At 39.6% G+C, this 14,063-nt stretch overlaps 1 protein-coding gene across 1 annotated transcript in view; it reads right to left on the bottom strand.

Annotated features, from left to right (window-relative positions):
* Positions 1-14,063, bottom strand: part of LOC124269965 (calmodulin-regulated spectrin-associated protein 1-like) — a 59,852-nt gene continuing 45,789 nt past the window's right edge. Inside the window, 10 exon segments of the mRNA XM_046704964.1 lie at positions 1-2,627; positions 2,750-2,913; positions 3,519-3,637; positions 4,418-4,498; positions 5,759-5,827; positions 7,577-7,645; positions 10,030-10,304; positions 11,675-11,807; positions 11,921-11,933; positions 12,161-14,062. Coding sequence (XP_046560920.1) covers positions 2,501-2,627; positions 2,750-2,913; positions 3,519-3,637; positions 4,418-4,498; positions 5,759-5,827; positions 7,577-7,645; positions 10,030-10,304; positions 11,675-11,807; positions 11,921-11,933; positions 12,161-14,062 — 2,952 coding nt within the window. The 3' untranslated portion in view covers positions 1-2,500.

The following is a 14,063-nucleotide window of genomic DNA, read 5'->3' as shown; positions in this document are numbered from 1 at the left end:
TTAGCTGGCAACAAACATTTATTTGTCATTTAGATGCACACTGTCACAGCAACATATTGAAAGTTGTAAGGCCAATAGTATCACAGGCTTTCTCACATAAATAATATTGTACTTGCTGGCTGCACATACAACTTGGAGTAGCAAGATGACACTGGGTATTTATTCTGTCTCCACAAGTAACAATTAAAATGTTGAATCTTTGTCAGGAAAGGTATCCAAACTATTGCTAACAGGAAACAAAAATATATAATGAAATCAACTGTTTCTAAAATCTAAACAAGGGTATTTTAAAAGATCATTCTTATGTGATTACCCTCTGGCTGGGGGTTAAGGCAGCTAAAGGGATATAATTCTGACACTACTAGAAGCATCAGGTCCATGCTGCATATCTCTTGCCACTCCAATTTGAACAAACAGCAAAGCAGAGCAGAATTATGCATAAATAGAACCATTGCTACTTGAGATAGAAGGAAGGTTATTGTCACAGTCTATTGGCGAACCTGGAATCTGCACACTGATTGACGACAAATGTTTTGATAACTGTCAGGGAAATAAATGCAACAAATGAGTGAATAACGATGTTGGAAAGAGTGATTTATGAAAATGACATGACTATACTTTAATATCTTTTTCTATGAAATGATGTTGATGTGAATGAAACATTTACACAAATAAATGCATATTTATGCAAATAGTTAAACATTTATTTTACAAGCACTCTTTGAGATGGAACTCTGAGATAAGCACTATTTGATCTGAATAATGAAAACACTGTGTCCCACAACAGGATCCAATATGACATCGGGATCCAGTGCAACTGAAGCACTAGCTAGATCACAACAATGAAGTGTAGAAAACAATGTACATTTTTACAATAAATATTTGTTACAAAAGCATTGGTCATCGCAGGAGTGTTAAATGGAAACAGCCGTGACAGACAGGAAGCTAACAGCTGAACTCTGAAAGACCCACAACTGTACTGGGAGCAATAGCCTGGGCCTCACTGGCATGTCTTCAACTCTACAACTAGGGTTTATACACATAAATTAGGTCAAAATCTACATATTCACAACTCTTCACATACAACCATAAATCCTGTAATCACAAAATTACTTAGTCCTCTTTCCCATTCCTACAACCCATGCCTACAATAATTGATACACAATAAGTTCCAGTATGACTTAGTCTCAGAGGATAACATGCAAAATGAAGCTTGACATGTCTTACACTGTTAATATGGTTTGCTGAACTGGTGACACCAGAACATTTCTGCTGTCTGTTTATTGATTATGGTTATTAGTTATGATGATAATGCAGGGTCTACATTTACACGTTTGTGTGTGACAAAATGTTGTTTCCGAGCCAGATCATGATACTATATATACAATGATATATACTCATGTATATGTTGATTAAAATTGAAGAAACAAGTCGAAGTCTCCATCAACAGTGAATAATGGCTAAAATCAATTAAAAAATTCTGAACCATATCAAATACAAACCTTTCACTAACATTTCAGTTGAATGGGATAAAACGATAATGTCCCACATGTCCCACTACTGTGGTTCATACACACATAGAACAGCAGTAGTAATCATGGTCATGTGTAGTGGAATATATTAAAATAATTTAACAAATGTAACTAGTTTGGCATGAGCCACTGTGAACAGACTATCAAGCAGTACATGAGAAGACTTGCATAATCACATTTCAACAAAGCAGGTCATACACTTCATAGCCGATGCAGTTTCTGCTTAATGGGACTGTTGGCTGGAATATTGCTTGACATATGAACGTTTCGTCTTACTGTGACGGCAGACTCAAGCTAACCTGACTATATCCTATAACTTAGCATCTTATACAAAATGTGTATCAGACTGGGATCGGATCTGGGAAGCCATTACCTGTAAATCATATTTCTAAATACATTGTCATCCATGACACCATATAACCATCTTAACAATTTTTTCCATACATACAGTATTGTCGGATTTGTTGAAAATATAACTGTATAATATTACTGTAACTTCAATTCAAATAAATCCATCACTGAATCTTTGGTCATGCTGTAGAAAGTATCCAATGCCCTTAGTATTCATTCACACATTATTTATAAAAACGTACCATGACCACAAAATGATTTTCTCTGGTGTAATTTGGGGCTAAAATTGATATTCATATCGGTGTGACTTGGCATGAAGTATCCTTTTTCACATTATTGAGATACACCTTTAAAAGCAGCACAGAATGGTCCAAACAGAACAGAACACATTAAACTTGCCATTACCACAAAGCTGAGATACTTCCCAGGCCGAATGCACACAACTGTCATAACATTTCAAGCACTATCCAGTGCCAGGGATGACTATTTGATATCCAGATGGCCGTCTGTGACTGTTACAAGGAAGGCTAAAAGTAGCTATCTCCTATTCTCTGTCAGAGAGTCCCTGGACTGTGTCTTGACTGTGTTGTGACTGAGATCAGTGACTACAGCAGGATCTATTTCTTAGCAGCGCCAGGTTTACTTGTCTTCCACAAAGCATTGTGCACCACAACAGCATCAATAGACACAGATATATGCTTGGTAGACTTTACCTCAGTGAAGCTTTTGGCACCTGAGTTGTATCTGTAATAGAATTACATAATTGTTTATCGCCAATAATATCATCCATGTGTTTGGACAACCAATGACTTTTGATTAAGAACAATACAGGATTTTCACTTCTTGAAATGATTATTCTCACTTACTTATAAAACTTTTCCACCATTTTGTTGGTGATTTGCTTTGGTCCAACTCCATGTATTTTGAATATTTCTTCCATCTCTGGTGCATAGGTGTACAGGCCCTTAAACTGACAGCCTCCGTCTCGGAACAGGATGAGGAAGTGCTTGGCATCAGTCTGGGAGATGATCTGGAGGAGGACAAAGGTGAAACATCAAACTCTAGCCTTAAATACTCACTATAGGTGAGGTGAGGTGAAATATGGTTTTCATGAGACTATTTCCGTCATTCGGCAACATGCATCCACATGTGTACAGCTGCATGAACTATCCTGCACCTTGCCCAACTCAAACACACGATACCGAGTTTGCACAGATCAGTCATTGTTTTGACCCCTAAGGTCCTTTAACCTATATGAAAGCAAACATTACAATGATGCTTTTGGTAGATCCTCGCTGCGTTTGTGCAAGAATAAAAGTTCCATATGTCACATTGTACATTACCTTATGAACTGAATGGGCATGAACACCACAGGGTGAGGGGTGTACACCAACATTCCACCATAATATCCCATACACCCTACTAGTGCCACACATGACACATTTCACATTATGTATTGACTTGTACAGACAAATACTTACATCTGAATTTCATGACGACAGCTCACCAATCAGACAAATTTTATTATGAGTAAATGATAACATACACATTGAAAACTACAACATGACCGTACAGAGTCATTCAGATGTTGGTGACGAATACATATCAGTAAGTAAAAATGTTATTCATCCATACCTCCAAAACCTTGTTCTTCGTGTCTGTGTTGACGCAGCCTGCTAGACAGCAGTGACTGATGGCGTTCATGATTATGTTGCGGTTGGATTTAGAACTGGGCTTTACAAATAACTTGGGACCTGTGACAGAAATTTAATCCATTCATAATCCAATTATGATTAATTTGAGAATGTGTAGGGATTGTGGGTAATAACATCTATCTCCAGAAACCTATGCTTGTTAAAATGGTAACTACATTTATTGGGTGGTCAGGCAAGATGACATGGTTCTTTGGATGTCATTGTATTCCAATTCCATAGATAGATGCTCATGATGTCAATCACTGAAACTATCTAGTCAAGATTTGATTATTACCAGACTGCCGTCATGTATCGCCATGCCACCCTGACATCCATCACCATGAAAACATAGCTTGACACCTTCAGTTTAACTGGAGGTGATGTGTGCCTCTGACACTTCAGTGCAACATCAGAATATGATCTTAATTATGAATCTGCCAAAACTGAATTGTTCTTAAGGCCTTACAAACACAAAATATTCAGTTTACCTACTTAATATACCTATCCTCATCCACTATCTGAACTACTATCCAGGTATCAGTTTTGTCATTTTTGAACACAGATTTGAATAAAATCCTCTACCGACATCCCCAACTGAGTGAGGGATGAAGGTGGAAAACCACTTCATTTTAACTTCTCTCTCTCAGTATTTAAATTCTTTATCTTAAAGACTTGACTGGACTGAGATAGCCCTTTAGGTCTAAACACATGATATCCTTATGCTGGGCATGGAATGAATTTTGCATGTTTCATGCTCGTTGGTCTATAAAAGTAAGAAAAGAAAATAGAGTAAAAATCATTCTGATTGATCCAAAAAAGTTGATCTAAAATAACTCTCACCAGTATAGTCAGATCCTGCATTAGATCCTGTCTCACTGCTATCGTTGCTACGGTTACGCCGCTGCTGCAGCCTGTACAGATCTACAGGAATATGTGCTTGGTAAGTTACAAATGAATCAATAACTGTTGCAACAACTGAAATATTGAAATGTCTCTGACACATATTTGAGGAAGACATTACTGACTGTTAAGTCACTGTATTTACTCTTTAATAGACTTTCATTACCCGGAACTGTCTAAGAGTTAAAGCATACTCTTATGTCTTGTTGCATTTAACTATGATACTGAAACTCGGGAAAACAACATTTTTTTAGATGAAGATGTCAAGGAATCATAAATTTTAGCAATTTGTTCATTTCAATTCCTACTGAATCAGACTTCTCACCAGCATTATAAAATCATGACAATTCAACGCTGAAAAGAAAAACATTACTGCAGTTCAATGATCTAAACACTGCACCATCACGACAAATCTTCATAAAAACACTGATAAAAACAAGTTGCATGGAATGTAGCTTTTCTGAGTGTAAACCAGACTAGTTGTCAGGAGGACAGATGAGAGCTGTGCTACTAGCAAACAAGAATCACTACACAAAGTTTCACACAGCACATGAGCAAGCTAGTGAAGTTGTTGGAGGGGACACTTATACCAGCAACCTACCCATACAACAACAACTACATCCACCGTACCTGCAATGTTAGTGTATTAAATCACTCAGGTTGTATTATTGCAGAGCACACACCAGTTAGGGCTTGTGGGCAACAATGAACACATGATGTTACTCAGTGGGTATTTGGGTAACCTATCATACAACTGAATTTAGGAAAATGGCCACAGCTGCCTTCAGCCTATCAAACCAACTTTCAAACTGGATGTCAATGAAACTATTTCGTTTTTTTTTCTGGAAAGTTTATTTTTTTCTGGTCAAGAAAGATATTGCAAAGATAAATATGTTTTTCACTGTGATTCCTTCACAAATAAAGATTTGATATTTCAACACATAGACCTATTTTCAGATGTTTAAATTCAAACGATAAAGTGGGTTTGAACTCAGTACTTCTTCCCATGGTCAAGGTAAAGGATTCTTAATTGCTGTGAATGTTTATTTTAATCTATCGTTGAATCAGTATTGCTACACTTTCTGATGAAGGCAGTGACGAGTCACCTACAATTCTGTTACCACACAGGTCAAGACATCAAAACATGTCACATATACAGAGTGTACATAGTCTTGCAGTAACATTACAACATCCATCTTTTTCATAATGCCACACAGGATATAAGATGTGAACACTATATTCATGATTACACTGTAAGGAGAACGCTGTTCCAGTACCCACCTGGTGAGGGGGGTCTCCGATATGTCATTCCTCCTGGGCGGCCATTTTGTGTTAGAGTGTTGCAAGAGACTGTGTAGGGAGAAACGATGCATTATGGCAAACGTCCACACACTGTGTGTCAGTAATTTAGGTATCGGTTAACAAGAAAACACAATTCCTTATATAGAGGGCATTCAGAGTAGGAGAGATTCCTATCAAGAACATTCACAAGCTGATCGACTGATTTCTAGGACATTCACAAGCTTGTCATGAACACAAGGCAGCCATGACAGTCTACAGTCATCTCTCAGATCACAATGCACATGGATGCAGTTAGTTCAGACTTACTATCCACTGTATCCTCTAACAATACTTAGTGTGAAGGAGGGACATAACTGAGACAAATCCTTTTCTATGCCTACTGATTGAGCAGGATTCAAGCTGCTCTTTCTGAAGGAAAGTCATAGCAAGGATTGCCCAGGTGGTTTGAATGTTTTCCGTGACAGATCACAGTACTGACAAGTTGGGGATGTGCTTACAATTACTGGTAGCAAAGTAACATACTGATTAACTCGTAAACATTAAATATTACACTGCAAACATTAGCTTTTTCTGTAATCATGGCTCAAAACAGACTTTGCGTAAGGCAAAAGAGAAATTATCTTTATTTAACATGATATATACTATTTATAACAGGACTTGAGAACCTCTCAAAACATCATCTACAACTAGATGTCAGGTTAAGGTAAAGTTAAAGGCAGTTGATTTCTAATATTGCCTTTTCATATTCTAAATATTCCTTTCTGGAGTTGTACAATATATATTGAATTCAAGTTAACTTCATTTAAGTACACAATACAAAGAAACTGACTTCAAAGTAAGACAATTCTGATGTACAAAAAGTATTATTAGGCTGCGAAAAGTCTCCACACCAAAACTGCTGCCATGAAGTGTAAGGTTAATGTCCATTTAGTTACCCTGGGCAAAGGCTTGATCAATAAGCTGGCAGTGCAGTATTGCAGCGAAGTGTTCCCATCACCAAATCAAATTTTGCTTATGCAAACTATTACCACTGCCAAGTGTTGAAAGAATTTCATTTTCCAGCAGAAATAGCTTTGGTTCTTCATGTGGGCCTATTTAGACAATCTGGTGATATTTACAAATGACATAAATCCTGGATTGTACAACATAAAGCTACAATGTTAATTTGTGATCCAATTCAAAACTTTGTGCATATAAAAATTTTGTATATACATGTGAAAGTGGACCCAAGGACACTCAGGTGACGTGCTGTGTTCAGTGCCCTGATAAGGAAGCATATTCCCTGCAGCTTTCAACGGGCAGAGAAACAAATATTTCCCTGACCAATCAGTTTTCATGTTACTATTTTCAACAAGAAGACAAAAATTGACAGAGAGAAAACAGATTTCTTGTTTTTCCTACAAATAATTAATGGCATTACGTATGGGAATCAATACATCACTGGAAGGACAATAACTGCAGCAATGAGGACTGCTGGAAGAGCCATGAGATATACTGAGGGAAACAAATAAGGGAACACCACTTCATGGCAGTGTTCCTTATTTATTCTCAGATTTCCTCCCACAGCGCTATTCAAAGCTGGTGATGAAAACTGGAAAATATTAAAGGAGCGCTTGAAGTTTCCTGTGTTCCTATATTTGTTTTTTGTTCAGTATATATTCACTGAGTCAGTATTATGCTGCTATTGATATCAAAGACTTGTCAGAACCTGATTTCTGTTTGAGCAACTGTCCTGGTACAAGGTGTATTAGGGCACAAAGTTTTGAATGTCTGGAATCAGGGGTTAGTAGTACAGACCTGCTTTTCTCAACTTTCCTCGTGTTTGGGGAATACGAAGAGTGGGGCGAGGAGAAGAGGAGGCTGAGGCTGAAAAAAGCAAACCGGATGTGGGAATGATGCAACAAAAAAAAATTGAGGGCGCCTCTGGCCAGCTCCCAACCAATCAAATAGGAGTAACAAGCTTCCAGTAGAATCTATTCTACATGTTAGTGCATGGGGGAAAATGTTGCTGTGGAAATCACTCTTTAGTTTCAGATATTAATTTTGAGTGAATACAGATTTTAGTAATGGCGCTTAAAGATAAATTTTAAAATCCATCTTTCCTTCAATCACATAAGACAAGCTATTTGAAATGACAACTTGTTATACATGTAATTGTCAACATAGAAATCCGAAAAGAGCAAAACATTGCAGCCAAATACTCAACAAACATAGATTACCGTACACTTTGCATTGATACAAAAGAGAGCATAAACTGAATAGTTGTCAAAACATTTAAACCAAATACAAATACAGCAACATTTCTCATATGCAGTCTAAACTAAAAATGAAAATAAAAACAAGAAGGCTTTCATGCTGTTGAAGTTGTGAAGCTTCTGACCATCATGCTCATCTTAATGCCTAATCCAAACCACCCAGTGTTGTATTGGCCTGGTGGAGTAATACAGTGCCTCTTTAAGCAGGAAACACCATGCCCTCTGTCATCAATAGCAGATAGTAATCATACAGTGTTACTAATGTTTCAAGCAATCTTGCAGGCATTCTGATCACATTTACAGCGGGGTAAATGAAGCGAATAAACACCAAACCAAGAAGTAATAAAAATAAAATCATAAAGAAATGTAGGAAAGATTGTAGCATGTTGTCCCCACAGGTAGGCCATTTGACAGTAACTCCATGTTAATGTCCATTGTAGATGTAGTGTTGGTAAGGACTGGTTAACATAACCCCTTTACTTGTTCAGCATCTGATTTAGCACAATTAGTTTGATTGCTGGTCCATGGCCCAAACAGTCTACCATCTCAAGAACAGCCTACTAACTGGGCACTGTGGGAACAAAGTCTGTAAGCTAGAGTAACTGTGGGACGCTGTGCTCATTCGTCCAAAGATTCGCAATGCTCTGCAGTCTCCAAGCAGATTTTGGCAAGGGATATGAACAAGACACTTTGCTTCAACATTGACTATAGAGATAGTGTACATTGCTAGAGATACAGACAGGCAGCTGTTATTTTGTTGTCTATCTAGATATGTGAGTGTTTTCAAATACCAATCACTAAACTTATAGCATTACACAATTTCTTCCAATTACCCTGGCATCTACTTTAAACCGTTGACATCTACAAATGCTGATACATAGTCAAGCTATGATCAGGGTCTCGTTTCTCTGACAGTTTAGAGTTCATTATATTAACATTGTGGAAGTTCATAATCATTTCAAGGGCTGTCACTATTTTGTTTTCTAGTATTGAAATATGTGGGCATCTCAAAAATGCTTTACCTGGGATGATACAACTGTTTGAAAACACTGGTACCTGGGAACTACATGTTCCATTCCTGACACACACACACACACAAACACACACTCTTGATGCAGGGTATGTATGTATATATATATATATATGGTATCTGTGGCATACATTGCACCAGCATACAACTAGCAGCATACCGTACATACTATTTCTACAGCATTCTTCATATATTGAAAGCAACATTCACATATCAAACCAGCAAAGATGGATATTCTAAACGAAACTAACAAAAAATGTAAAAGAATTAGCTGCAAAAAAGAGTCAAATTGAACTTTAAAACAGGAAAACATGTTCACTTACCTTTGTCATGTTATGGAGATATTTAGTTATGAACGAACATATACTGCATGCTTTCTAAAAATGGTATAGTTTAGTCCATGCATTTGAAATATTTCCAGAATATAATCATAGTCTTATTTGAGCATCAATTTTTTTCCAGTATAAGTATTTACTGAATTTCAAATCAAACAAAAGAAAGCATCATTAATCATAACGTGCCTAATATATCTTGGAAGATATTGTCTCTTCTTGCAAATGCAATAATGAAGAGGTTTTTTTAAACTTTAGGACAAAATCTATGTTTCTAAATTTCTTAAAAAATCCACAAAATAATCTGTTATTTGATGACATCCAAATATCCAAATTCATTTATTAAAATGAAAAATTAGAACAAAATAATGCATGTATTTTAGCAAACACATTTAACTATGAAGGCAGCATAATACTGTCCAGTGAAGAGAATAATTTGTCTCAATAAATAGTACTAACTTAGTACATCTGGCTTTATCTTTCTCAACACAAGAAGAAAGTTTTTCTACCATTCTGAATCAATGTATTTATCAGACCAAAGTTTCTCATAAGTCAGGTATATCCAATGTGTTTGCTAGAGGTACAAGACAAGTACAGAGAACCCAAAAGAAGCAACAGCGTGCACACACTTACAGGCAGCACCACCTGAAGAAGGGATAACAAATGCTCGAGCAGAGAGATCGTCCAGCGAGCAAACCAAACCTTCGTCTTCTGGAGGGGGTGAGTTGGTGGCTTTGACGAACATGGACTTGGGTCGTGGTTTGGACTTGGCTGGTCTCTCTTGGGGTCTTTCTATACCATTCTCCTCATCTTCCTGATGTTGTTTCCGATGTAGATACTGCTGGTAGATCTGCTCCCTCCTTGCCTTTTCTTCTGCCTTCTTCCTCTCGGCTTCCTCTTGCTTCAATCTACATACACATCATCATAACTATTTGCCTGAACACACAAGGTGAAGTCGAACAACATTCCTATGTGGACTTCTGTACCCCAGTAGTTTTGTGGTGGTATGTCTACAGTGGTGTATATCTGACTTCTCACCTATACCCCCAGTAGTTTTGCTATACTTGATGCCACACCCACCTGACTGACAGCTACTGACTTCTGTACCCCCAGTAGTTTTGCTATACTTGATGCCACACCCACCTGCTATGCCACACCCACATCACTGACGGTTGATGCCAGTGGTGTATGGCACCCACCTGACTGACAGTGGTGTATACAGTGGTGATAACCTGACTGACTGACTTCTGTACCCCCAGTAGTTTGGCTATACTTGATGCCACACCCACCTGACTGACAGTGGTGTATATCTACTGACTTCTGTACCCCCAGTAGTTTTGCTATGCCACACCCACCTGACTGACAGTTGATGCCACACCCACCTGACTGACAGTGGTGTATATCTACTGACTTCTGTACCCCCAGTAGTTTTGCTATACTTGATGCCACACCCACCTGACTGACAGTGGTGTATATCTACTGACTTCTGTACCCCAGTAGTTTTGCTATACTTGATGCTATACTTGATGCCACACCCACCTGACTGACAGTGGTGTATATCTACTGACTTCTGTATACCCCCAGTAGTTTTGCTATACTTGATGCCACACCCACCTGACTGACAGTGGTGTATATCTACTGACTTCTGTACCCCAGTAGTTTGGCTATACTTGATGCCACACCCACCCTGACTGACAGTGGTGTATATCTACCGACTTCTGTACCCCCCAGTAGTTTTGCTATACTTGATGCCACACCCACCTCACTGACAGTGGTGTATAGCTACTGACTTCTGCACCCCCCAGTAGTTTTGCTATACTTGATACCACACCCACCTGACTGACAGTGGTGTATATCTACTGACTTCTGTACCCCCAGTAGTTTTGCTATACTTGATGCCACACCCACCTGACTGACAGTGGTGTATATCTACTGACTTCTGTACCCCCCAGTAGTTTTGCTATACTTGATGCCACACCCACCTGACTGACAGTGGTGTATATCTACTGACTTCTGTACCCCAGTAGTTTGGCTATACTTGATGCCACACCCACCTGACTGACAGTGGTGTATATCTACTGACTTCTGTACCCCCAGTAGTTTGGCTATACTTGATGCCACACCCACCTGACTGACAGTGGTGTATATCTACCGACTTCTGTACCCCCCAGTAGTTTGGCTATACTTGATGCCACACCCATCCACTGATGTCTGTACCCCGAAGCTATTCTTCATCCCACACCAACCAACATGACTGACTGTGCTGACATAAGCTCACCTCAGTGCTTCCCGCTGTTTGGCAGCTTCATCCTCCTTCTCCAGCCTCTTCCTCTCCTGCTCCTCCTTCCTCTTAACTTGCATCTGCAGTATCCGCTCTCTTTCCTTGCCATCTCTTCTTCCGAGTTCTGAACCTGAGACAGTCAAATACACATGTACTAACCACAATACCATTATATTGTTACCCTGATTTTCTTTCTTCATTCTTCAGAGGTATGTCACAGAGAAAAGTTACAAAAGTACTTACAGCAAAATTCAATCTTTTATATTGATGCAGTATTCAAATATCAGTCTGAATAAAATACGAACACAAATGGCATTGTATAATAAAGATACAAACAATTAATTGTTTCTATATAAGCTGCTGTTTATTTACCTGATACAGACCTCTGACAAACTTTATTATACTATACACCCTCCTTTGTAATCAATCATGTTATTGCACATTTGACTTGATTGACATTTCTGCATGGAGAATTACCCTTACCTTATCAGGGGTTAGTTCCCGATCTTCAATCACAAAGCCAGCATTTCCACTCTGATGGTTTGTATGTGCAGTAGGTAGTGGCTGTAATGGTGCACTGGTTGTGGAGGCAGAAGCAGGCATGGCAGAAGATGCAGAAGCAGGCAAGGCAGGAGATGCCGATGCTGCAGGTGCTGCTGATGCTGGATTGGCAACAGGTGTTTCAGATCTTTGCTCTTTCTTCATCCTGTCTTTGCCAAGTTTGGGTTTTGCTCTCTTAGGCGTCTCATCCCCAAATGAAACAAAGAATCCATTCCCATTGGCCGTGGTGTCCTGGGTGGAAGAGCTATCTTCTGAGGCAGTGTCAGCATTGGGCTGGGCATCAGGAGAGTGAGGGGGTAGAGTATAACCGGGTGGGGTTGGGATCCTTCGCTCTGTTGAGAGTGCTGATGGTGGGATTGGAGTAGAAGTAGGAAAAGGAGGGTGGGTAGAAGTGGGAAGTTGAGATCCCATTGTTGAGTGCTGAGGAGTATGATGGGTGGAGGTGGGTTGGGAAACCGGTTGGTAGCTTGTAGCAGCCATGATAGGACTGGTGTATGGAAGTGTCTGACAAGGCTGGTATGGCACATTTTTCTGTGAAACTGACTGGGCTCCTCCGTACATCTGAGTAGATGCAGAAGCAGGCAGCCCTTGACTACCAGCTCCTGGCACAAACTGGTTCATCGTATATGGCTGATGAGATCCTCCCTGCCCCATCTGTGTGACTTGCTGGGTGGCAGGAGGCAAGGTGTAACCAGTCTGTTTCGGAAAGGACTGGGGTGGGATGCTGGAAACATTTGTCATGGGTCCACCTTGTAGGTGCATCTGCATGTCCGCTTGGGCATAGCCCTGAGGAGACTGAAGGAATTTTATCTGTTCCTGTTGTAATGACAGCCGTGCTATTTCACCCTGGAGATCTGATAAACTCTTATTGAGCTTATCCAGAGATGAATCGTAAGCTTCAAATGACTCAGGTTGGCTGCCTGTGCTGTGTTGACTACTAGTGCTATGCTGACTATCTGTCATTGCTTGTGAAGGAGGAGAAGGAACTGGCTGAGACTGTACATGTAAAAGTGGGCCTAGTTTTTCCTCTTGACTTAAAGTCATACTCTCATCATCTGGAGGTCTTGCCCCACCAACTAAATCATCCTCCTTGAACCACTTCTTTCGAACATTGTCTATAGTTTGTTGGATTCCTTCTCGTGAAAATGGCCTTGACCTCTGAGCAGCATGTGAGGAAGGATCTACAAAAGATGTTGGCCTTTGAGCATCAGGAGCCCCAAGGACTTGCTGTCCCAGCCTCTCCCCGATCTCAGATGCAGTTCTATCACCAGGAACCCCTTGAGCCGTCGTGCCATCAGGCACATCATCCATATGCCGAGACACTACCCTGTAGAAGGCATCCTTCCCTAGTCTCCGTCTCATCTTGGTTTGTTGCATCTCCATCCTCTGTTTCTTCCTCTCAATCTCCTTCCTCTTTTCATCCAGCTTCATCCTCAGCTGGGACAGTTCAGATGACACAGGTTGGGAATCAGCTCCATTGTTCTGAGCTTGAGCTGCTGAGGCCTGAGATGCTCTTTGAGCAATCCATGTGGTTTCATTTGGTAGTGTTGCAAAAGTTGTTTTCTTTCCCCCGGGTTCATTTTGTTTTCTATAAAATGCTGATTTGAGCGTATTTGTAGTTCCATTAGCTTTTGGTTCTTGGCCATTCTGCATATATACCAAACCAGAATTATCAATATTTCCATAAGCTTCCTTAATTCGTTTGATTTCAGCAAAATTTGTAGTGAGTGGCCTTTTCTCTTTGTTAGCCAGTGTTTGAGACAATGTCTTAGGCAGTTGGTCAGTGATCACAAGTTTGGGTTTTTGGGCATCTACGTCTGGGGAT

The sequence above is a fragment of the Haliotis rubra genome, unplaced genomic scaffold, assembly GCF_003918875.1.
Source record: "Haliotis rubra isolate DU_JTF1 unplaced genomic scaffold, ASM391887v1 Scf149, whole genome shotgun sequence".
Classification (NCBI taxonomy): domain Eukaryota; kingdom Metazoa; phylum Mollusca; class Gastropoda; order Lepetellida; family Haliotidae; genus Haliotis; species Haliotis rubra.
The sequence above is the reverse complement of the archived record's forward strand: the minus strand, read 5'-3'. Positions and strand labels throughout refer to the sequence as shown.